Source organism: Callithrix jacchus, chromosome 6, assembly GCF_049354715.1.
Source record: "Callithrix jacchus isolate 240 chromosome 6, calJac240_pri, whole genome shotgun sequence".
Classification (NCBI taxonomy): Eukaryota; Metazoa; Chordata; class Mammalia; order Primates; family Cebidae; genus Callithrix; species Callithrix jacchus.
Window position 1 is genome coordinate 152,672,189 of NC_133507.1, and position 23,964 is coordinate 152,696,152.

Sequence of the window (23,964 nt, forward strand, 5' to 3'; positions counted from 1 at the left end):
TAGAGACAGGATCTCACCATGTGGACTAAAACTCGTGACATCAGGTAATCTGCCCACCTCAGCCTCCCAAAGTGCTGGGATTCCAGAGGTGAGCCACCATACCCAGCCTCATTGCTTTTCAGACGGTCTCTTCTACAGTGTTGACAGAAAAGGAAATTCCCTTGTAGAGATTGTAATGAGCTCTTTTCTGCACACTCAGTTTTTGTCAGTGAGCATCTTCTTACGGAAATATAGGTATTCCTATAATTGATTGCTTTAGGACAAACTTCTGAGCACCTATTATGTTCCAAGGACATAAGTTAAGCTTAATTCGTGAATATTTAAAGAAATGGAAGAGACTCTTGCTGGCTCTGCAAGAGAGAAGAGGCAACAGGTAAGCAAAGGGAGTTGAGCTCTGGGCCCTGCCCCCACTTCTACAAGGATAATCCTACTTTGATGCATTTCATGTATTAGGGTTCTAAGGAAGATTTGTGAATGATAAAAAGGGTATTGCTGTTGCCAGACAATCACTGATCTACTTTAAAGTCTCCCTTCTGCAAGGGAAGACGCTATGCTATAAACAGGGTGGGTGGCTTTTCCCAGACAATTCAGCAGAGCCAGCACTGTGCTTCTCCTGGCTCCTTATGCTTCTTTTTGGAAGCTGTGTATTCAGGTGCCCACCAGATGTGGAAATGTTCTTATTCTGAGTTGAAAGCACAGAAAAAAAAAAGAATGATCAATAAAAAAAATAGGTGACTCGTGTCCATAGAGGCTTTATTCCAGTCTTATCTCTTCATTGGCAGAGCGTCATAATGTAATTACATTGAAAGCACATATTTGTTGGTTATACAAAATAGTAATCAACAACAGAGCAATCTAACTGGAAGTCTCCATGTCCCGAGAGCCTCCGCTGTGTGGTCAAGCATAGACCACCTGGAGTTGTAGCCCCAGGGTGATTTCCCTAGGGGTGCCCTAACAAAGTACCACAGGCCTGATGCCTTAAGACAGCAGACATTCATTGTCTTACAGTTCTGGGGGCTATAAATCTGAAAGCAAGGTGTTGGTAGGGCCATGCTGTCCCTGAATCCTAGGGGAGGGTCCTTTCTTTCCTCCCCCGGTTTCTGGTAGCCCCAGGTGTTCTGTGGCTGTGGCAGCATCATTCCAGTCCCTGTCTCCATCTTCACATGGCCATCTTCCTTCTGTGTCTGTGTCTAAAGTTTCTTCTTCTTGTAAGGACACCGGTCATATTGGATTAGGGACCCACCCTACTCCAGTATGACCTTATCTTTAATTACATCTGTAATGAACCCATTCCCAATGACCTCATGTTCTCAGGTACCAGGAGTTAGGATTTCAGCATTTATTTTGAGGAAGCACAGTTCAATCCATAACAACACACACCTTATAAATAAAGTTGTCTGCAGTATCAGGGAATTACAAATTTTTTTTAAATGTAAGAACTCTCTGGTTGGGCACAGTGGCTCATGCCTGTAATCCCAGCACTTTGGAAGGCCAAGGCAGGTGGATCACTTGAGATCAGGACTTCTTGACCAGCCTCGCCAACATGGTGAAACCACGTCTCTGCCAGAAAATGTAAAAACTAGCCAGGCATGGTGGCACTCTCCTGTAATCCCAGCTACTCAGGAGACTGAGGCAGGAGAATCGCTTGAACCTGGAGGCAGAGGTTGCAGTGAGGGAAGATCGCGCCACTGCACTCCACCCTGGGTGACAATGCAAGACTGACTCTGCCTCAAAAAAAAAAAAAGAACTTTCTGCTCAACTGGCAGCATTTTTTCCAGAAGTCAGATGACATACTGGCTAGAATGATTGGGTCGGGGTGGGAGACATGGAGGAGGATACAGAGCTGGGAAGGCAGAGACAGTGGGGAAGGACGGAAAGGTCTGTGGGCCATGGAGTAGCAGCCAAGAGGACAGTGGATATGAATTTTTACTGGTTTAGCTGCTTTTTTGTGGAACTTCTTGGTTTGCATAGAAGATATTTCTGTATAAACGGTACAAGGAAAATTGTCCTGAGACAAAGATTGTTACTTGTATTTTTTCTTATTTTATTTAAGTCATTAATTTTTTCTTCTTAATGAGCATTATTTGAGATAAATAATTTATTTTTTAAGGTCAAATCAAGGTAAGAATATATCATAATTCTTGACATGATGTAGGGTATTTGTGGCAAAAAATAGCTTCTGTCCTTTTTTTCTTATCTAGATGAGGTTTGTGGAAATGTGTCCCTTTCTTGGGGAAACTCCGTAATTTGGTGAGAATTGTTTATGTTATGCCTCCCAGTGCTGTGCATACCTAGACTGTGCTGAACTATTTTTGGATTCAGGCTAGCAATGTTCCTTGTCGTGATTGTGTTTAAATCACATGAAATATTCAAATCATGTTCAGGGTTATTTTTTCTCTGTTTATGAAAGAACTCTATTTTTTCTTCCTGCTGTGAGCACTTGAATCTTCTATAAATGGATTGGTCAGATGTCCTAAAACCTTTTTTTCACAGCCTCACATCACTGACATGACATTTTGCTTTTGGTTTCAATCACCGTGCAGGGTTTTGTAGCCTAATGACCTCAACTTGATGACACTATAGGTACTTAGTAATCTAATGTTTGCATTTTTGTTCCTTTGCTTTTTTCCTTAGGATTCCTGGACTCCAGAGTTAAAGGTGAAGTTGGAGAAGTTTCTAGCTTTAATATTTAAAGCCAGCAACACCCCAAAGCTCTTAACAATATATGTATCCTTTTGGAGCAAATAGAGACCCCCTGTGGTTTTAGAGCAGATTTTATTTAGAGTAGCATACTGGCTTAGGTAGCTTCATTAAATAGGGTTAATTAATACTGTGACTTTCATATTTACAAGGTGAATGAATCATTAGTGGCAGGTCCTGTGGAGATAACTTCTATATCATTGGATCTCTTGAGATTGTCTTTTCTGTTAGGTCTTACTTACATATCACATGGCAAGAAGCTGTCTTGGTAGAGGAGAAAGTTTGTCTTCTTGTAAAAGAACTTGGGATAATTGTCCCTTTCTAGAAGGTCGCTTAACCACTTTCAAGGCCTTCAGGCCATGGCATATGGATTGGGTGTCCAACTGACTTGTCATTCAAATTGGGACTACTTTTTAAATAACTTTATTGAGGTTTAATTTACATACTATAAAATCTACCCATAGTAAGTATACAATTTAATGCCTTTTGGCAAATGTACAGAGCTGTACAGCATCACCACAGTCCACTTCAAACTGGGACACTTTTGAGAGTAAAAAGGGGCACTAACTGGACAGAGTTCCAGGGTGACAGGTGTAAATAGAGCCTGTTTCAGGAAGAGCAGAACATTAGGTCACCCAACCCCTGTGAGACTAATTTCCCAAAGGTTATTAGTCTTTTTTTTTTTTTGAGACAGAGTTTTGCTCTTGTTACTCGGGCTGGAGTGCAATGGCGCAATCTCGGCTCACCGCAACCTCCGCCTCCTGGGTTCAGGCAGTTCTCCTGCCTCCGCCTCCTGGGTAGCTGGGATTACAGGCACGCACCACAGTGCCCAGTTAATTTTTTGTATTTTTAGTAGAGACGGGGTTTCACCATGTTGAACAGGATGGTCTTGATCTCTTGACCTCGTGATCCACCTGCCTCGGCCTCCCAAAGTGCTGGGATTACAGGCTTGAGCCACCGCGCCCGGCCAAAGGTTATTAGTCTTTAAAGACATGTATCTCCTTTTATTTGGAATAAAAATGTATCCAAAGTTATTTCATAACAAGAACATAATGTTTTGAATTATAAAATTGGTGATTGTTTAATTTCATGAAAAATTTAGGCTGCTTTGCCACATAATACCTTCTGCTTCTTTTCTAACACCAAAGCATTTGACTCTCTTGACCTAACTGAAGTTTTCTGTCGCTAGGATTCCATGCCACGTTTCTACTTGAACTTCCTAAGCTTTCCCTGTTGCCTGGATTTAAATTCCTTAGCTTGGCCTCAGCCAAACAGACTGATCTATAGCTCTCCTCTCTGCTTTTATATCCTTAAGGCTTTTGTTTAAATTTTTCTCTTCACCTACATACCACAATGTTTGCATATCCAGTCCCTTTTCTTCCTAGAGTTCCATATGCAGTGATTTTCAATGAAATTAGAACTTTCCCGCTTGGCTTATAATTATTTGAACATGCTTTAAAAAAGTATTTCTCAGCTTAATTTTTTTTTTAATACTGCTCCATGTGGAACAGGGCTATGCCATAGTGTGCCCAGAGTAGCTCAGCTTAAAAGTTGTGGGTGCCAATATGTTAAGAATCTAAATAAAATGATTTACGTGGTAAATTATATTAGTTACATTAGTAGTAGTATATTCAAAACAGTACCTGACTGGGCCCCATGGCTCATGCCTGTAATCTCAGCACTTTGGGAGGCTTAGGCGGGAGGATCACTTGAGCCCAGCGTGGGCAACATGGTGAAACCCTGTCTCTGCAAAAAGTACAGAAAGTTAGACGAGCATGGTAGCATCCATGTGACTGTAGTCCCAGCTATTTGGGGAAGACTGAGGTGGGCAAATCACCTGATCCCGGGAAGTTGAGGCTGCAGTGAGCTGTGATGGTGCCATTGAACTCCAGCCTGGGCAACATAGTGAGACCCTGTCTCAAAAAAAAAATAATAAAAAAATTCATAATAATAGTTTCATAGGAAGAGTATGAAGATCGAGTTAATACATATAACTTGTGTAACACAGTCCAGCATATAGTAAGTGCTTGGCTATTGGCATTAGAGTTTTTAAGCACTGTCACCTTTCATCCTGTTCAACATGCTCTGAAGCATATGCTGAAATATAGCAGGTAACTATAAATAACATTCTAATATTTTCCTTGTTACATGAAAATATTTGCAGTTTAGTTCAATACATTACGCTTCTACTATGAGTCAAATATTCTTCTAGGCTTTAGGGATATAAAGAAAAGGCCAAGAGATAATTTTCTTAGCCAAATAGAAGCTTTGAACAATAAAATGGAGTCTGTGAGGCAAACAGAGGAGGGGTGGGAATTATAGGTAGCGGAGACATCCTGTGCAAAGGCACTGAGACAGTACGTGGGAAGCTAAAGAATAGAACACTGCTGGAGCAGGTTATTGACATAGACAAAGGCAGAGACTAGGAAGGACCTAGGTTATAAAGGTTCATGCCAAGTCCTGTAAGGAATGAGGAGCCTTTGAAGCATTTTAAGCAGGAGAATAACAGTTGTATTTGCAAAAAACTCATTTTTTGCTTCCTGATTATAAAATCAACTGTGTTTCTTATAGAAAATTTGGGAAGTACAGAAATGTATTTGTATACAGACATACACCCAAAAGTATATAATATTTGTAATAAACATAGGTACATATATGTGTATGTATATTTCTAAGTATTTTTATCAAAGGAAGAGAACATCTTCCCATGTCATTAAATAGTCTTCAAAAGCAGGTGAAGTTCCCTCAGAGGCTTAAACATAGAGTGACCACATGACCCAGGAATTGCAGGCCTTGCTGTATACCCAAGAGAAATGAAAACACACGTATGTCCACACAACAACCTGTACATGAATGTTCATAGTAACGTTATTCATAATAGCCAAAAAATGCAAACAGCCCAAATGTCTGTCATCTTTTGAATGGATAAACAAACTGTGGAGTTGTCCAAATGATGGAATATCATCCAGCTATAAAAAGGAATGATCATTCATGCTGTAACATGAATGATACTTGAAAGCATTATGCTAAATGAAAGAAGCCAGTGACTGGGACCAGGTATTAGATGACTGTATTCATGAAATGTCTAAAAGGCAAATCTGGAGAGACAGAAAAGTAGATTAGTGGCTGCCAGAGTCTGGGGAGAGTAGGGAAAATGTACTCACTACCAGTGAGTACAGGGTTTCTTTTGGAGGATGATGAAAATGTTCTAAAATTGATTGTAGTGATGGTTGCACATCTCTGAATATACTGAAAACCATTGAAATGTTCTCTCTCTCTGTTTCTCTCTCTCTCTCTCTCTCTCTCTCTCTCTCTCTCTCTCTCTCTCTCTCTCTCTCGATAGAGTTTTGCTCTTGTCGCCCAGGCTGGAGTGCAATGGCGCCACCTCGGCTCACTGCAACCTCCACCTCCCAAGTTCAAGTGATTCTCCTGTCTCAGCCTCCTGAGTAACTGAGATTATAGGCAACTGCTACCTCACCTAGCTAATTTTTGCATTTTTAGCAGAGACAGAGTTTTGCCATGTTGGCCAGGCTGGTCTCAAACTCTTGACCACAGGTGATCCAACTGCCTCAGCCTCCCAAAGTGCAGGGATTTTAGGCATGAACCACCATGCCCGGCCTGAAAGGCACACTTTAAATAAGTGAATCATACAGTATGTGAATAAACCTATTACAAAAAAATTAAGGAAAAGTTTAAGACAAGGGAAAAGAAACGTGTTAAGTAACTGCCTTCAGTCATGTAGCCAGACATGTGGGAACTGAGATTTGAACCCAGGCAGTCTGGCTCCAGAGTTCGTGGTCTTAGCCACTGTGCTGTGATAGGCTGTTTTCATCGCAATATCAATTTCCTTAGGATAAAGCTTCGAACTGAAGTTAGAGTTGAAGTATGTATAAAATCAGATTTGCATTTTTAGTAGAATGTCTTGGGAAGGCCTTTGGAAGGGCCAGTTAGGAGGCTGTTGAAATAGTACAAGACTTGAATTCAGACAGTGCTAATTGAGATGGGGAGAAGAGGACTTATTTGGGAGTGAGTCAGGCGAATATGGAGAAGTTGCTTAGCTATTTATAGCAACAGTTGGAGCTGGCCTTCGAGGTTCCGAGAACCCTCTGTTTCACCATGCTGAGGTGCTTTCTCACATTAGCTGCAGGGTGTCTGATACCCCGAGTCCTGTTCCTGGAATGCCTGTTTTCCTGAACTTCTTTTTCATCCCAGAAGGAGAGTGGACTAAGTAACAAAGGTAAATCATCTAGATTTAAATTTGTCTAAGAACAACTTTGCTAATGCAAGTTTTAAGTAGTAAGATAGGTGCAAAGATGGAGAGAATTTATGATTTTGGCTTTAAGAGTCTAAATATTTCTGAAGGGCTTTGCAGTCATATCGATCTGCAGTTCCTTGAGGCCCTTTTCAGGAGGGCTCGCGTTGTTAGCTTCGCCTCGTATATCAGATAGCTAAGCCTCGGAGAAATGAAGAGAATCCAAGTAATATCCCAAAGGGAAGGAGCTGCAGCAGCAGCAGCATCAGCACATGTACCCTAGAAGACACAGGGTGGCATGGGTGAGGAAAGAATTATTTTAATTGTTTTAATATATTTAACTTTACCTTGAACTAGTCAACTGGGGTCTTCAAGAAATATGGTGTACCCATTCTTATCAAGCATTTTCCATTCCAAAGTAGGAATTCTAGTTTTTTGTGTTTTTTTTTTTTTAATTTTTGTGACAGAGTCTTGCTCTGTCAGAGTGCACTTGCTCAGGCCAGAGTGCAGTGGCGCGATCTCGGCTCACTGCAACCTCTGCCTCCCGGGTTCAGGCGATTCTCCTGTCTCAGCCTCCCGAGTAGCTGTGACTACAAATGCACACCATCACACCCGGCTAATTTTTGTATTTTCAGTAGAGACTGGGTTTTACTATGTTGGTCAGTCTGGTCTCGAGCTCCCGCCCGCCTCTAGCTCCTGCGCGCCTCAGCCTCCCAAAGTGCTGGAATTATAGATGTGAACCACTGCGCCCGGCCGAATTCCAGTCTTAAGTTTGTAGCATAAACTATTATTTGTCCATGGTCAATCATTTTTACTAGAACTATTCACTTTTGAGTAAGGTGAGAAAACTATAATTAATATGAAGTTGGTGGCCACAGCTGGGGAACTGTGCCTCAAGTTTGCTTTTGATACTGTATTTTGAAAGCTGCCTCCCTTTGGTGAGTATTGCTAGCATAACCCTCAGTTCCCAGCAGGTGGAGTGTGACTACAGGAGATCTTGTTCCATGCCCCTTCAAAGCAGAGTCCTGTCAGAGGATTGCAGAACTTCCTGCCCTTGCTTTTTCTTGTGTGGTTTTTTTACCCTTTTAAAAAAAAGGAAGCATTAATCAGTAAATTATTTAGCTCTTTGCTCACCAGGGAGTTGTCAAATGAACAGTGGGGTTTGTCAACATCAGGGAGAGCTTGGGTTTGGTTTTGTCACTCCAGATGGCTTTGGTAGCATCAGCCTTTGAGGAGGCTTTGAAGGCTGGTTTTTGCCCTTGGTAGCCTTGAGTATCCCCAGCTCTGCCGTCCTAAGAGTGCGACTGGTTCTACCAGCCATGCTGACCCTTCTGTCATTCAGAGGGGACAGGCCCTGCTGACCCTTCATGGAGGAGCAGGGCTACAGATGTGGCCCCACAGGATCAACCTAGACTACTCCAAGGGTCACAGGAGCACCCTGAGTCTTGGAGTTTCCCAAGGTTGCCCTGCCCCCAGCACAGTTTGTGGAAGAAGAGTCCCAGCTCATGTCCTCAGCTCTGCAGGCCTGTTCTCTGGGTTTTACTATGGGTTTTCAGTGTTCATTTAGGCCTGGGCCTTGGCCAGGGTGTGTCCCAAGCCAGTTTGCTCACCCCCAGCACAGCCGGCATCTTCACAGGGGCCTTTGGATCTTGGCCTGCAGCTCCTGGAAATGCGCCTCAGTCCACTGTTCCATTGCTGCCTGACAGACCATCCCGACTTGGTGGCACAGAACAATGACATTCACTTAACATGGTGACGATGACCCTACATGGTCTGGGAGCTGTGGGCTCAGTTAAGCTGTTCCCCTGTAGCAGGTCTCATGGTGCAGTCAGGCGGAGCAGCTCCAAGGAACTCAACACGCAGAGTGGTGGTGGGTGCTGGCTGTCACCTGGGGTCTCAGCAGAGGCCCTTGACAAGAACAGTTGTGTGGCCTTTCCTTGTGGCCTGGGCTTCCTCCAGGCATGTTGACTGAGTTCCCAGGGTGAATGTCCCCAGAGAGAGCCAGGTGGGAAGCTGTGTCACTTTTTCTAACCCAGCTTCTGAAGTCAGTCATTTCTGCTGCATTCTGTTTCTTGCAAGTGAATTCCTAAGGTCATCTCACCTTCAGAGAAAGGAGATTACATTCCTCTTCTTTTTTTTTTTTTTTTGAGACAAAGTTTTGCTCATTTCCCAGGCTGGAGTGCAATGGCGCAATCTCAGCTCACCGCAACCTCTGCCTCCTGGGTTCAAGCGATTCTCCTGGCCTTAGTGTCCCGAGTAGCTGGGATTAAAGGCATGTGCCACCACGCCTGGCTAATTTTGTATTTTTAGTAGAAATGGGGTTTCTCCATGTTGGTCAGGCTGGTCTCGAACTCCCGACCTCAGATGATCTGCCCCCCTCGGTCTCTTAAAGTGCTGGGATTATAGGTGTGAGCCACCCCGCCTGGCCTACATTTCCCTTCTTGATGGGAAGGAGGGTGTGTCAAAGACTGCAGGCATTTTAAAACCACCGTCACACCTGCATCTCTGGGCCCCAGAGAACTGCCTTAGTTGTTAGTTGAATCGGCCAAGTCCCTGTTCTGAACTGGCCTTTGGACTCCCAGGCAGTGGCGGGGGAAGTAGTGAGAAACTTCTCTCTGGTTCCTGAGTTTCTGTAGCTCATGTCCCGCTACCGTAAACTGCAGTTTTTGAGCAGAGCTTTCTTCTGAGAGCATTACTGTCAATCTGATAAGTGGCCCAGTTTCGCAGATCAAATAAACATGGGAAAGGGAATGCAAATAGAAGAGCTGTGTTTCTCTACAGGTGTTTAATGTTGGAATTTCAGTAAGGAGACCAGTTTTCAAGCCTTCGTTAGGATCGATTTTAAAGAGTTTTCTGAAAGCCAGGCAGAATGGCTGTGGATTTGAGTCTAACAAGTAAAGTGCATCTGTGGCAGAGTGAATGCTATAATGCGGTGTTGCTATGGAGACTGTAGATGAGCATTTTGGGCCCAGGCATGACAGTCATTTGTCACCCCCTGGTCCCCTTGTCCCCTCATCCTGCAGCTAAGGCTGCATTAACCAAAGGCACAGACGTGCCCCAGTTTAATTTAACTCTAGACTCACACGTTGCTTTAAATGAAGTGGCTGAGTGATATTGTTCTGTGTGTCTTGATAGGAATTTGTCATAGATAAAGTGAAATTGCATAAGCTTTTAAAGAAGGCAGAAAAGGTGCTTGCAGTAGAAACTTCCCTCAAAAGGAATTACATTGGAAATATTGCACAGAATAAAAACTGACATTATAGTAACATCGGATTATTGTTTTTACCTAGTTACTTAAAAAGGATATAGAAATACTATCTTTTGGCTTTTCTAGCATGAATTTTTCTTTTTTTTTTTTTAGATAGAGTCTCGCTCTCGTCCAGGCTGGAGTGTAGTGGCATGATCTCCGCTCACTGTAGCCTCTGCCTTCTTGGTTCAAGCTATTCTCCTGCCTCAGCCTCCCCAGTAACTGGGACTACAGGCGTGTGCCACCACACCCAGCTAATTTTTATATTTTTAGTAGAGACAGGCTTTCATCATGTTGGCCAGGATGGTCTCGATCTCTTGACCTCGTGATCTGACTGCCTTGGGCTCCCAAAGTGCTGGGATTACAGGAGTGAGCCACCGCACCCAGCCTCTAGCATGAATTGATTAAACCCTTTTAGAAAATGAGCAATTGATCATTTTTCTGGAGTTTAGAGCCCTAAACAGCATTTTTAAAAATAATGAGTCATATTCATAAGTTATGTTTTAACTTTCTTCATCCAGTATCTGTTGATTAGTGAAATAGCAAAGAGGCAATTTTTATCTGAATCCAAAGAGGAAAGAGTATAACGATAGAGTGGTTAATTTTAGGTTTTTATAGTGGGTGAGAAAAATAATTCTATATTTAAAAGTTGATCGTTTTGTCTTGAGGCAGCAGTTAAAGTCTCATGTACCCTTTAAAAGAAAATGCAGCACCCTAAGTGAAGTAGAAAGGTTAAAAAAGAAAGCTCGAGTGGCAGGGGGAGATTTATATCACTGTTATGTCAGTAGTTTTGGATATGAAGAGTCTCAATAAATTTCGCTGGCGTGACTAAGATGGTTTATTAAAATAATATGAAGGTTCTAATAAGACATCTCCATTAAAAGTTGAGGTCTTGCTACTAGGCGTGGTGGCTCATGCCTGTAATCCCAGCACGGTGGGAGGCTGAGGTGGGAGGATAGCTTGAGGCCAGGAGTTTGTGACCAGCCTGGCCAACAATGTGAGACCCTATTGTTACAAAAACTAACCGAGTGTGGTGATGCACCCCTGAACTACTCTCAGCTACTCAGGAGGCTGAGACGGGAGGATAATTTTGAGCCTGGGAGTTGCAGTGAGCTGTGATTATGCCACTGCACTAGTCTAGGTGACAAAGCCAGACTCCATCTTAAAAAAAAAAAAGAAGTTGAGGTCTTGCATGGCAAGGCATCTTGGCTTAGTTGTTCTTGTCCCATAAAACTTTTGACAGGGAAAATAGGAAGTACTGTTTAATACTCTGAAATAAAGTTGATGTGTTTGAGCTGTCACCCAAATAGCTTATAGTCATGGACAGGTCTTGTTTGTAGCTAGTTAAGATATCTGCAAGGTTATGTCTCTGGGTAGCAGGCTATTCTCCTAAAGAGTGTACAGTTGTCCCTCAGTATCTACAGGGATTGCTTCCAGGACCCCCACAGATAACCAAAATCCACAGATGCTCAAGTCCTTAATATAAAATGGCATGGTTTTTGCATATAACCTTATTTATTTATTTAGAGATGGACTGTCACTCTGTTGCCCAGGCTGGAGTGCAATGGCACAATCTCAGCTCACCGAAACCTCCGCCTCCTGGGTTCATGCAATTCTCCTGCCTCAGCCTCCTGAGTAGCTGGCATTACAGGTGCCCAGCACCACACCTGACTAATTTTTGTATTTTTAGTAGAGACAAGGTTTCACCATGTTGGCCAGGCTGCTTTCGAACTCCTGACCTCAAGTGATCCACCCACCTCGGCCTCCCAAAGTGTTGGGATTACAGTTGTGAGCCGCCGCACCCAGCTGGTATTTGCATATAACCTACACACATCCTCCCATATACATTAAATCATCTCTAGAGTACCTATACCTAATGCAGTATATATTGTTGTCATACTGTTTTGTTTATGATGTGAAAATGACATGAAAAAATATCTGTATCTGTTCAGCTCAGGTGCTTTTTTCCCCAAATGTTTTCAATCTGAGGTTGTTGAATCCACAGATGCAGTACCCATGGATATGGAGTACTGACTGTATTTGAAAATGGTTACAAACATTTCAGTCCTATTGCCTCCTTCTCTCATTCCAATAGGCTGAAGGCAGCTAGACCTTGTATCCCTGAGATGTGCCACACTTTGAAATTGTCATAAATTCTCATTCTGAGTTCCCAAGGCAAAAATTCCACAGATAATCTTATGTTTAGTTAATTGCAGAATGAGCTTCTTGGGGGATGGATTCCTTTGCGCAGTCTCCTTTACAGAGGGACTGCTTTGGGGACATTCTCATTGGTGATTTGGGAGGTCATTGGGCCTAGCTAATGGGTTTTGGAACTTGATTCATCATGTACCACTTGGTCTGTGTTGAGAAAATTTGCATAGATGTTCTTCAATACTTACTGCCACAACATGGGATTATGAATAGTAGTCTATGGAATTTTCAACACTGGAAGTTTTTAGCTTATCTAATTTTGAACTAGATATATATATATGAAAAACTTTATTTGTATTTATTTACTTTTTTGAGACAGCTCTATTGCTCAGGCTGGAGAACAGAGGTGTGATCTTGGCTCAGTGCAACCTCTGGCTCCTGGGTTCAAGCGATTCTAGTGCCTGAGCCGCCCGAGTAGCTGGGATTACAGGCGCATACCACTTTGTCCAGCTAATTTTGTATGAGATGGGGTTTCACCATGTTGGCCAAGCTGGTCTTGAACTCCTTGCTTCAAGCGATTCACCTGCACTGGCTTCCCGAAGTGCTGGGATTATAGGTGTGAGCCACCACACCTCACCTAAAAACATTTTTTGTTTGTTTTGAGACGAAGTCTGGCTTTGTTGCCCAGCCTGGAGTACAGTGGCGTGATCTTGGCTCACTGCAACCTCCTCCTCCTCGGTTAAACCAGTTCTCCTGCCTCAGCCTCCCAAGTGGCTGGGATTACAGGAGTGTACCACCATGCCCTACTAATTTTTGTATGTTTAATAGAGATGGAGTTTCCGTATGTTGGCCAGGCTGGTGTGAAACTCCTGACCTCAGGTGATCTGCCTGCCTCAGACTCCCCAAGTGTTGGGATTACAGGTGTGAGCCACCATGCTCAGCTGAAAAACTTTAATAATACCACAAATTTAACACATCCTAAGACTCAGAAGGTAGTGACCCCTTTTCCCTAATAATATTTAAGGAGAGTCTTGATAAATGATTTTCGGTGACATTTTCAGGGTATTCGAGTACTGGATGTAAATTCATGTCCGGCGATTTTTTTTTCTTTTTTAGACAGAGATTTGTACTCATTGCCTTGACTGGAGTGCAATGGTGCGATCTCGGCTCACTGCAACCTCTGCCTCCCAGGTTCAAGAGATTCTCCTGCCTCAGCCTCCCAAGTAGCTGGGATTACAAGCATGCACCACCACATCCAACTAATTTTGTATTTTTAGTAGAGATGGGGTTTCACTATGTTGGCCAGGTGGAGTCAAACTCCTTATCTCAGGTGATCCACCCACCTTGGCCTCCCAAAGTGCTGGGATTACAGGTATGAGCCACTGTGCCCGGCCTATACCAGTGACTTTTTAAAGTTATCTTTCAATACTGAGATTTGTGGATGTTGAATAATAATACATGGTTCAGTATCATTGATATTTTGAGTTTTAATAGTAAAAATATTTTACTTCTGTACATAAACAGTAATGAAACATGAAAGTTTGAAATACAATTTGAATGTAGGTTTTTAGGACAAAAATTAGGAAGCATGGATAACTTAGGTTTTCTCAAACCCGTGGTGTGCATCAGAGCCCTTGGGGAGTTTGCTGAATATTTGTGGATGATTCTGATACCTTTCCGAGCTTGCATGCCACTGCTTTAGGATGGAACTTTTCTGCCTTTTTCAGAAGTTACCTACTTGTAAAGAAATGTATTTACAAAGTCTTTCCCCTCTCCATGAAATATAATAGTAGTAATAGATAGCCACCACTGTTGATCACCTGCTCTGGGCCAGCCATTGTGCTAGACACTTTAAATGTATTTTTTAAATTTAATCTTCACAGTAACCCATCAAGGTAATTACAACTATCCCCATTTTATAGGTTAAGAAATGAGAATCACAGAGTTAAATATTTTGTCTGTGGTTACCCAACAAAAAAATAGTAGAGTAGGGATTTGAGCCCAGGTCTTCATAATTTTAAAATATCTCTTCATATCCTTGAAACCTGTCCATTTTGAACACTTTAAATATGATACAGTACTTGGATCAGGACAAAAGTGAGTTACTCTGAGTTTGGAGTAGTGTTACTTCCTTTTGTCCAAAATGTGACCTTCAAGAAAGGGAAGGTGGTACGGGCAAAGAAGTGCCAACACCAGTGAGGTTTCACCTGTTCCTGCTGCCACCAGGGTGGCTTGGCCTCAGTGTCTTCAGGGCTGCCCACCGGGAGATTCCAAGCAGAGAATCCTAGAGCCTTCCAAGCTGCTTGCTCTAACGCCTGGTGGGAGTGATCTTAGGCTTTACCAAACTGGCAGAACGATGGAATCTTTTCTCCTTCTGGGTTCTTGTTTTTCCTAGCATGAGTCAAGCAGCCCGAAGTTTTGTTTAAAACAAAGAACTGTCCTGCAGATATGAATTGTCTCCCAGACAACTACATAGTACAAAAACAGAGAAAAAACCACAGGTTTGATTCAGGCATTTTATGAGCTCAGTTTATTTAGAATGAAATGTTTACTTTTTCTTTTCTTTTTTTTTTTTGAGACAGAGTCTTACTCTGTTGCCCAGTTGCCCAGGCTGGAGTCCAGTGACACAATCTCGACTCACTGTAACCACTGCCTCCCAGGTTCAGGCGATTCTTGTGCCTCAGCCTCTTGAGTAGCTGGGATTACAGACGAGCACCACCATGCCTGGCAAATTTTTATATTTTTTTAAGTAGAAACGGGGTTTTACCATGTTGCCCAGGCTGTTCTCCAACTCCTGGCTTCAAATGATCTGCCCTCCTTGGCCTCCCAAAGTGTTGGGATTACAGATGTGAGCCACCACAGCCCGCCCTAGAAACATTTATTTTCTTAGACATAGAAGAACTGAAAGAAATTAAATGAGGTTCAGTCAAAGGAATAGATTTTCTTGGGAAACCCAGTGAGGATTGAGTTGAACTTTCCGAAAAAGAAATTTTAAGTCAGTGGTTACAAAGCACTACGTAAATAAATGTGGCATAAAATAGAAGTAAGTGTGAAACACAAATAGTGTCAACTTTATTGTTAGAACAAAATATTTGGACAATAAGTATGGTAGTTCTTTGAGAAGAAGACAGTTATTTTTCATATTGTGGGTTTTTATTGATGTTTGTTTGACTGTCTTCCTAGAAACGTTGCATCAGCTCCACCAGCGGCTGGTTGAAGCTGAACGTAGGTCAATGACATACCTCAAACGGTACAATAAGATCCAGGCAGACTACCACAATCTCATTGGAGTCACAGCAGAGCTGGTGGATTCTCTAGAGGCCACAGTCAGCGGCAAGATGGTAAGGAGGATCCCCATGTGTGTATGTCTGTTTTGGCAATGAAGAGGTCTTATGGGCAAGGACTATGTTGATACGGCAGATGGAGCCTGCCTCTATCCATTCCAAGCCAGTGATGCCTGCTGCTCTATTTCCAAAAGCTAATATGCACGAAGATGAAGCTGAAATTTTGTGCTGTTTTTAACAAGCTTCTTGCAGCGTTTTATCCATTTTTCTTAACACACTATCTGTCATATCTTTACTTCTCTACCTTCTTCTTCTTTTTTTTTTTTTTTGAGATGGGTTTTGCTCTTGTTGCTCAGGCTGGAGTGCATTGGTGCAATCTCCGCTCACCGCAACCTCCACCTCCCAGCTTCAAGCAATTCACCTGCCTCAGCCTCCTGAGTAGCTGGGATTACATTAGCCATGATACCCGGCTAATTTTTTATTTTTAGTAGAGACTGGGTTCCATCATGTTGGTCAGGCTGGTCTCAAACTCCTGACCTCAGGTGATCCGCCTGCCTCGGCCTCTCAAAGTGCTGGGATTACAGGTATGAGCTGCTGCGCCTGGCCCTTTTTTAAAAAAATACTTTTCAAAAAATTGAAACAGAGTCTTGCTTTGTTGCCCAGGCTGATTTTGAACACCTGGGCTCAAGTGATTCTCCTGCCTTGGCTTCCCAAAGTGCTGGGATAACAGGTGTGAGCTATCACGCCCAGCCTCTATCCTACTAATGTTAGCAAAGGATAAATTGGCAACAGGAAAGTATGTGGTGGCAAAAAAAATGAGGGGGATATGCCCTGTCATATAGGAAAGCCACTGATTTTCTGTTATTAGTTTTCTATCCAGCTGCCTTTCTGAATCCTATTAATCTTGGGCTTTTTGATTGATTCTTCTGTATTCTAGATTGACAGTCATGTTATCCAATAATATTTGTTTTGCTTTTACAGTTAATCTTACATTGGCTATGGCCTATGGGATATTGTTGAATAGTGTTATCATGGGCATCTTTGTCTTGTTCCTGACTTTTTATAAAGTACAATAAAATCTATTTGTGGACATACAGATTTTTTAAAAATTGAAGTAACTGTAGGTTCATACTACATTAATAAAAAATAATTCAGGCCAGGCACAGTGGCTCACACATGTAATCCCAGCACTTTGAAAGCCTGAGGCGGGAGGATCACTTGAGGCCAGAAGTTTGAGACTACTCTAGGCAACATGGTGAGACCTCTGTCTATAAAAAAAAAGAAAAAAATTAAAAGTAAAATTAAGCAGACCATGGTGTCTCACATGTGTAATCCCAGCACTTTGGGAGGCCAAGATGGGCAGATCATCTGAGGTCAGGAGTTTGAGACCAGCCTGGCCAACATGGTGAAACCCCATCTCTACTAAAAATACAAAAATTCACTGGGAGTGGTGGCGCATGCCTGTAATCCCAGCTACTCGGGAGGCTGAGGTAGGAGACTCTTTTGAACTCAGCTGGCAGAGGTTTCAGTGAGCCAAGATCACACTGCCACACTCCAGCCTGGGCGACAGAGTGAAACTGTATCTCAAAATAAATAAATAATTGAATTTAAAAAAAGATGAGTTAGAGGAGGGAAGCTGGACTCTTTACTAGCCTTTTTAATGTAAAAGAACTGCGTGCTCATGGTAAAAAATTGAAGCAATTCAGAGAAGAGTACAGTAAGGAGCAACCTTCACCACAATGCTGTAGATGCATTTATTTATTGATGTTCAAGACTGACATTGGGCCGGGTGCGGTGACTCATGCCTGTAATCCTAGCACTTTGGGAGGCTGAGGTGGGTGGATCACCTGAGGTCAGGAGTTCAAGACCAGCCTGGCCATCGTGGTGAAACCCCATCTTAGAAAAAAAAAAAAAAAGACTGACCTTGTCTTGTGTATTATTTTAGAACATTTCTCAGCGTATGCATGTGTGTGTGTGCATGTGTACACACCTGCGTACAGCATACGTACACTTAGTTGGATCATATGATTCATTACTCTTTTGAAACTTGCCATATCTCTTTTGATATAACTTGGAGATCTTTCCACATGACTAGATCCACCTCATTATTTTTAATTCTTGTACATGATTCCGTTATAAGGGTGAATTGTTATCAGAGCTCTGGTGATGAACATTTAAATTTTTTGGTGTTTTGTTTGCTATAACAAAAAATGTTGCAGTGAACATCCTTGTGTATACATCCTGATAAAATTCTAAAATGGGAACTGGTAGGGCAAAGGTATGGGCATGAGCATTTTGATAGAGGTTGCCAGATTATTTGTCCTAAAATGCCTACAATGCCTACTCCCCCAATAGTGTCTGAGAGGAGCTGTCTCCACACCTGGCAGCACTAAATTGGAGTAAACTTTGAAATCTTTGTCAGTTTGGTAAGTAAAACTTGGCATTCTGCATATTTTAATTTAGATTTCTTTTTTGTTTTTGAGACAGAGCTTGGTCTCTTACCCAGGCTGGAGTGCAGTGGCACGATCTCGGCTCACTGCAACCCCCATCTCCCAGGTTCAAGCGGGAGATGAACCCTCAGCCTCCCGAGTAGCTGGGACTACAGGCACGTACCACCATGCCCAGCTAATTTTTGTATTTTTAGTAGAGACAGGGTTTCACCATGTTGATCAGGCTGGTCAGGAGACTTTATGATCTGTCCTCCTCGGCCTCCCAGACTGCTGAGATTACAGGCATGAGCCACCACGCCTGGCCTATTTAGATTTCTTTATGTATGAGGCTGAGTATATTTTCATGTATTGTTCTTTGCTATAGCCATATATATATATATATATATATATGTATTCAGCCATTCGTTTTCTTTCCTCATTCTCATGTTTTAAGCAAGAAAGTGACATGATGAGATTGGCTTGTTAGAGAAATGGTTCCGCTGGCAGTTTCAGAAGTTAAAGGAGCAAACAGTTTCAGGACTGAGGGTTTGATGCAAAATCTCAAAAGCCACAGAAATCTCCAGAAGAAGATAACTGAAAAGCATCCAGTGGTTTTGACACTTAGAAGTTCATTGGTTGTGAGCTTTGGCACACGAGTTTCCATGGAGGAACACAGGTAGAAAGTTGGTCACATTGTGTTGAAAGGTAAAGGTGGGTTGAGATGTCAAACACAGGCAGTTCTTTCAAGGACCTTGGCTGTAAAGAGAAGCTGTTGAGAGGGGGTTGAGAGATGAGGATCTAGGGTGAAAAAGAAGAGTAAGATCTAGGGTAGGCTGGGCGCAGTGGCTCACGCCTATAATCCTAGCACTTTGGGAGGCCAAGGCGGGTGGATCACCTGAGATTGGGAGTTCGAGACCAGCTTGACCAACATAGAGAAACCCCATCTCTACTAAAAATACAAAATTAGCTGGGCGTAGTGGCACATGGCACATGCCTGTAAAGCCAACTACTCAGGAGGCTGAGGCAGGAGAATCACTTGAACCCGGGAGGCGGAGGTTGTGGTGAGCTAAGATAACGCCATTGCACTCTACCCTGGGCAACAAGAGCAAAACTCCAGCTCAAAAAAAAAAAAAAAAGATGTAGAAGATGGGGCAGGTATGCTTCCAATATGAAATATATGCGAACGTGTTTCTAGTTATAGGGAAGAAATAAGTATAGAAAGAAAGGTTAAAATTACAGGATGAAAAGGTATGTTTTTTTGTCTGTTTGCTTGAGACAGGGTCTTACTCTGTTGTCCAGGCTGGAGTACAGTGGCACAATCACAGCTCACTGCAGCCTCAACCTCCCAGGCTTAAGCCATGCTCTCACCTCAGCCTTCTGAGTAGCTGGGACTACAGGTGTGTGCCATCATGCCTGGCTAATTTTTATTTTATTTTTATTAGAGATGGTATTTCACTATGTTAAGTGAGCTCAAGTGATCCACCTGCCCCAGCCTCCCAAAATGCTGGGATTACAGGCATGAGCCACTACACCAGGCCTGAAAAAGGAATGTTTAAATTTTAATACTGTAGAAATTTACTATAGGAATTCAGAAGAAATGGACTCAGGATAATGTAGCAGGTCTAGCCCTGGGACGGGGTCCCTTTTTCTCCAGGTCGCTTCACATGTAGCTATGTAACAAGGGATGACAGACACCTGCCACAGAGCCTTTTATGTGGCTGAAGCAGACCAGAAGTTTCTAGCAGATAGGCAGGAGGCCCAGGAGGAGAGAAAAGGGCCCAGCCCTTGCCAGCTCCCCAGGGGTGGAGTAGCCCTGCTTCCCACACAGCCTGGGGGGATGGCCTTCCTCCTATGAGAGTAGATGAGCAGGGGTGGGAGAGCAGCCGCTTCTGCTGCCACACGGAAATTCCCCCAGATGGAACTGAGAAGCTGCAGAAGAGGTTCTTTTCCAACTGTCATTCCTAGAAAAAGTTTTGGAAGGGTGTACTCTTTTTAATAGTTGTTTCCTGCAGGGATTGGTTTTTTGGGGAATGGTGGGATTCAGGAGAGGCTATGGTACTTGTACATTGAAATGAGCATATATTTTTTTCTTAAAATATATGAGATGAAAACAGTTCCAAGACCTTCGATGTTGTATATCAATCCTGAACTCTTGTAGCTGGTGAGAGAGGCACCATCTCTCTCTTTCTTTTCTAAACAGAAAACATATGAGATGAAAAAAATTCCAACATCCTCGACATATGTCATTCCTGAATTCTCGTAGCTCGTGAGAGAGGCACAAGAGATGCTGAAGGAGAATGCAGAAGACAGCAGCGTTGATGGCCACAGCCGCTCAGCCTCACGTTGTCAAGCACTGGATAGTTGATTCAAAGTGTCTCCATCATTCACTCAGCAAGCATTGGCCGAGCCACCTGTCATGTATTAGGCATATCTGTGACCTCATTTACCCCCTCACGGCAGCTGTTTCAATAAAGGTGTGGAAAGCAGAGGCAGAGCTATTGGTCTTCTCGAGTCCAGTAATTGAGCCCTGACCTTCAGATTTGAAGCCTGGCTCTCTTTCCCCCACGTTAGTCACCCAGTGACTTTATTACATGAATTTACCAAAAGGGTTTGAGATCTGTTTATTCTGCAATGGAGATACCCGGAGTAGAGTTACATAATTTGCAGTCTGTTGTCTCATGAGCACACCTGTTGTGTGTTAGCACATTGTTCTGTTAGGACCAGTGCTTTCACTCCTCCCAAGAGCTCTGATGTTAAAGCAGATGATTATTTTTCTAGCTTATATACCTCATCATTGTGCCTTATAGAAAGCTGTTGTGAGGCCACTCACAATTGCCATCCTGGCTCAGGTGCCCCTCAATGAGTTTCATGTCGTCATCAGTTGTCTTTGTGTCCTCCTTGCAGATCACCCCTGAGTACCTCCAGAGCGTCTGTGTCCGCCTGTTCAGTAACCAGATGCGACAGAGCCTGGCGCACAGTGTGGACTTCACGAGACCTGGGACGGTGAGGCTCCGTACTCAGGGCAGGGTGCCAGTGGTCTCTCCCCCACAAATCTAAAAAGACTGTAACTTTAAAAAATAGCATGAGAAAATAACATGCAAGAGGCTGCATTTCAGCTGGCTTTTGAAGTCTAGAAACTCGTAGAAGGAAAATAAATCTGTTTTTGAAGAGGGTACAGCTGAAAGCTGGCCTCCTGGGGAGGGTGAGGAGAGAGGTGTGTTCTGTCTACCAGTTGTAGCCACTCAGCGGGGCTCCCAGGGTTGGGGATCAGTAGGAATGGATGGAAACTTTATTCTGTCTCTCTTTTTTTTTTTTTGGCAATTGAGTCTCACTCTGTCACCTGGACTGGAGTGCCGTGGCGCAATCTCAGCTCACTGCAACCTCCACCTCCCCGGTTCAGGTGATTTTCCTGCTTCGGCCTCCCAAGTAGCTGGGATTACAGGTGCATGCCACCACTCCCAGCTAATTTTTTTTGTAGTTTTAGTAGGGACTGGGTTTCACTGTGTTGGCCAGGATGGTCTCAATCTCCTGACCTCCCACCTTGGCCTCCCAAAGTGCTGGGATTATAGGCATGAGCCACCATGCCTGGCCCATTCTCCTTTTTTAAAAGCACTGCCGTAGTGGAGGTTGTGTGGTCTAAAGCAGGGGCTTTTTTTTTTTTTTTAACTTTTTACTTGAAATAATTGCAATTGCAAAAGTAACAACGGACACTGGTATACCCTCTACCCAGATTTACCAGCTGTTAGCATTTACCCCTTTCTTTGTTGTGTCTCTCTACACATGCATGGGCATGTACACATATGCACAAAATCTGTTTTCTGAACTATTTGAGGATAAATTATATGTATTACCAACCTTTACTCCTAAATACTTCAGTGTGTATTTCTTAAGGTAAGGAACATTCATATAGCTATAAAGTTACCAACTTCGGTAAATTTAACATTGATGCAGCCTTCTTATCTGCTGTCCATCTTCCAATTTTGGTAGTTTGAGTCAATAATGTCCTTCATTGTATTTCTTGTCCTCTGATCATCTAGGGTCAGTTATCACATTGAGTTGGCACAGCTCTTAGCCTTTTAATCTTGAACGTTTCCTCAGTCTTTGAGTTACATGACATTGACATTTTAGAAGAATGTAATTTTCTCCCTTTAAAAAAAAATAGAACATTTCTCCTTTTGTGTTTGACATTTCCTTGTAATTAGATTCAGGTTATGCATACCTGAATCACCTAGGCCAAATATGACCTCGTTGATCTTGTGTCCTCCTTAGGCTGGCACATCTGGAGGCCCATGGTTTTGAGGCAGGCATTCGTAACCAGGGGAGACACCAGTGTCTCTCGAAGTCTTCAAAATACAGGAACCCATGGGCCAGGACTCCACGCCAACCTCTGCCCCATTCACAAGCTGGGTAGGTGAAGCCCTATGAAGCCAGCTGTACAGATTTGGAATGAAACTCCTGGGTGATCCTGAGGCACCCCTCTGGGTCAGAGCCGCAGCTTTTAAATAAGGATTTGCACGTTGATGTAATATTAGAGTCTTAATAAACAGAAGCCTTATTTTTAGTATTTAAAAGAAAATATATGCCCTACCTAATTCTCAAGTAGATTTGAAGAAGCAGTTTGTTATAATATGAGAAAACATAAGTATGAGAAATGATTAAAAAAAATAAGAAATAAGAAGGTAGAAAATAAAAATAAGTAAAGAAATTGCGGTTAAGGGAAAGCAAGGGTGGGAAAAATAAAAGTAAGCAAGGGCTAATGTTAGTATAAATTGTTTGCTGGGAGTTGCTGTACCTCCAGAGAAGCAGGCTACAGACTTGGCTCTGGGCTTTCTAGCAGTCTGTACAAAAAGGGAAACATGAGCAGTTACATGATTCCCAGTGCTTAGAAAGCAGGAGGGAGCAGTTACATAATTTTTATTATGTAATATTTCCTGCATCCAAAACAACATATGTGCTGCATCTGCAGGCTAGGAACCATGACAATAAAACCAGCACCCGCAAGCCCACCACACATTGCCCGAAATAGACCATTTCAGTGCTGCGTAAGTTCTCTACCCTTCAGACTTTTTCCAAGTAGGTGTGTTACTTATATAATTTAAAAACAAGTTTAAATATGTTTTTTTAAAAGACTGGATGGTCAGACAACTGCCTCACACAGTTATTTCTGGTGCTAAGACCCAAGGATAGTCTCATGGGTCAGCAGTTTCTACAGATCTTCATAGAAAGCATGTAGTCATGTGCTGAAGAGCAGATGACCTTGACCACTTCCTCTCGGTGTAACAGGAATATTCTCAGAATGACTGGCTCTATCAGCTTTTCCACACACGTGGACAGACAGTAGATGCAGAGTCTTTGGGACATGGCCATAGTGATTTTAGCAAAATCTTAGAGGATCAGCCATTTTTAAAAAGGTCAGTAAAGTCACCATTGGATATTCAAGTCTTTGAAAAATAACTTCCTCAGGAGCGCTTCAGAAGAAGGGCTTTAAGCCACATCCCCGAGAATATGGCTGACTCTCTGTCCATGTCCAGTTAACATTCAGAGGGTTAGGATTAAGTGTGTGCTTACCGGAAACTGTGGCTTTTTCACAGCGATTAGCATGGCGGGATGTGTCTAGAAGGAGCACTCCTTTCTTCCTCCTTCCCATTTACTTGTTAATTCATCAAGGACTTAGTGTTTTCTAGTTTTTCAGTTTATAAAATCCCATCATATCTTATATATACAGGCCGTCCTTATATTTCTATCTTCTCCAGGAGGAGCAATGTATCCAACTTATTTAAAACTGATGTTGACTGGCCATGGTGGTGCACGCCTATAATCCCAACACTCTGGGAGTCCAAGGCGGGCAGATTATTTGAGCCCAGGAGTTCAAGACCAGCCTGGGCAACATGGGGAAAACCC

The 23,964-nt window shown here is 42.8% G+C and overlaps 1 protein-coding gene across 5 annotated transcripts in view; it reads left to right on the forward strand.

Moving 5' to 3' along the window:
• ARMC9 (armadillo repeat containing 9) overlaps window positions 1-23,964 on the forward strand; it is a 171,473-nt gene that overhangs the window by 22,410 nt on the left and 125,099 nt on the right. For all 5 annotated transcript variants that reach the window (XM_035306028.3, XM_035306032.3, XM_035306031.3 and 2 more), the window contains exons 6-9: window positions 2,635-2,727; window positions 6,913-6,937; window positions 15,534-15,691; window positions 20,968-21,066. In XM_035306028.3, the coding sequence (XP_035161919.1) occupies window positions 2,635-2,727; window positions 6,913-6,937; window positions 15,534-15,691; window positions 20,968-21,066 (375 nt within the window). The remainder of the gene's footprint in view (window positions 1-2,634; window positions 2,728-6,912; window positions 6,938-15,533; window positions 15,692-20,967; window positions 21,067-23,964) is intronic.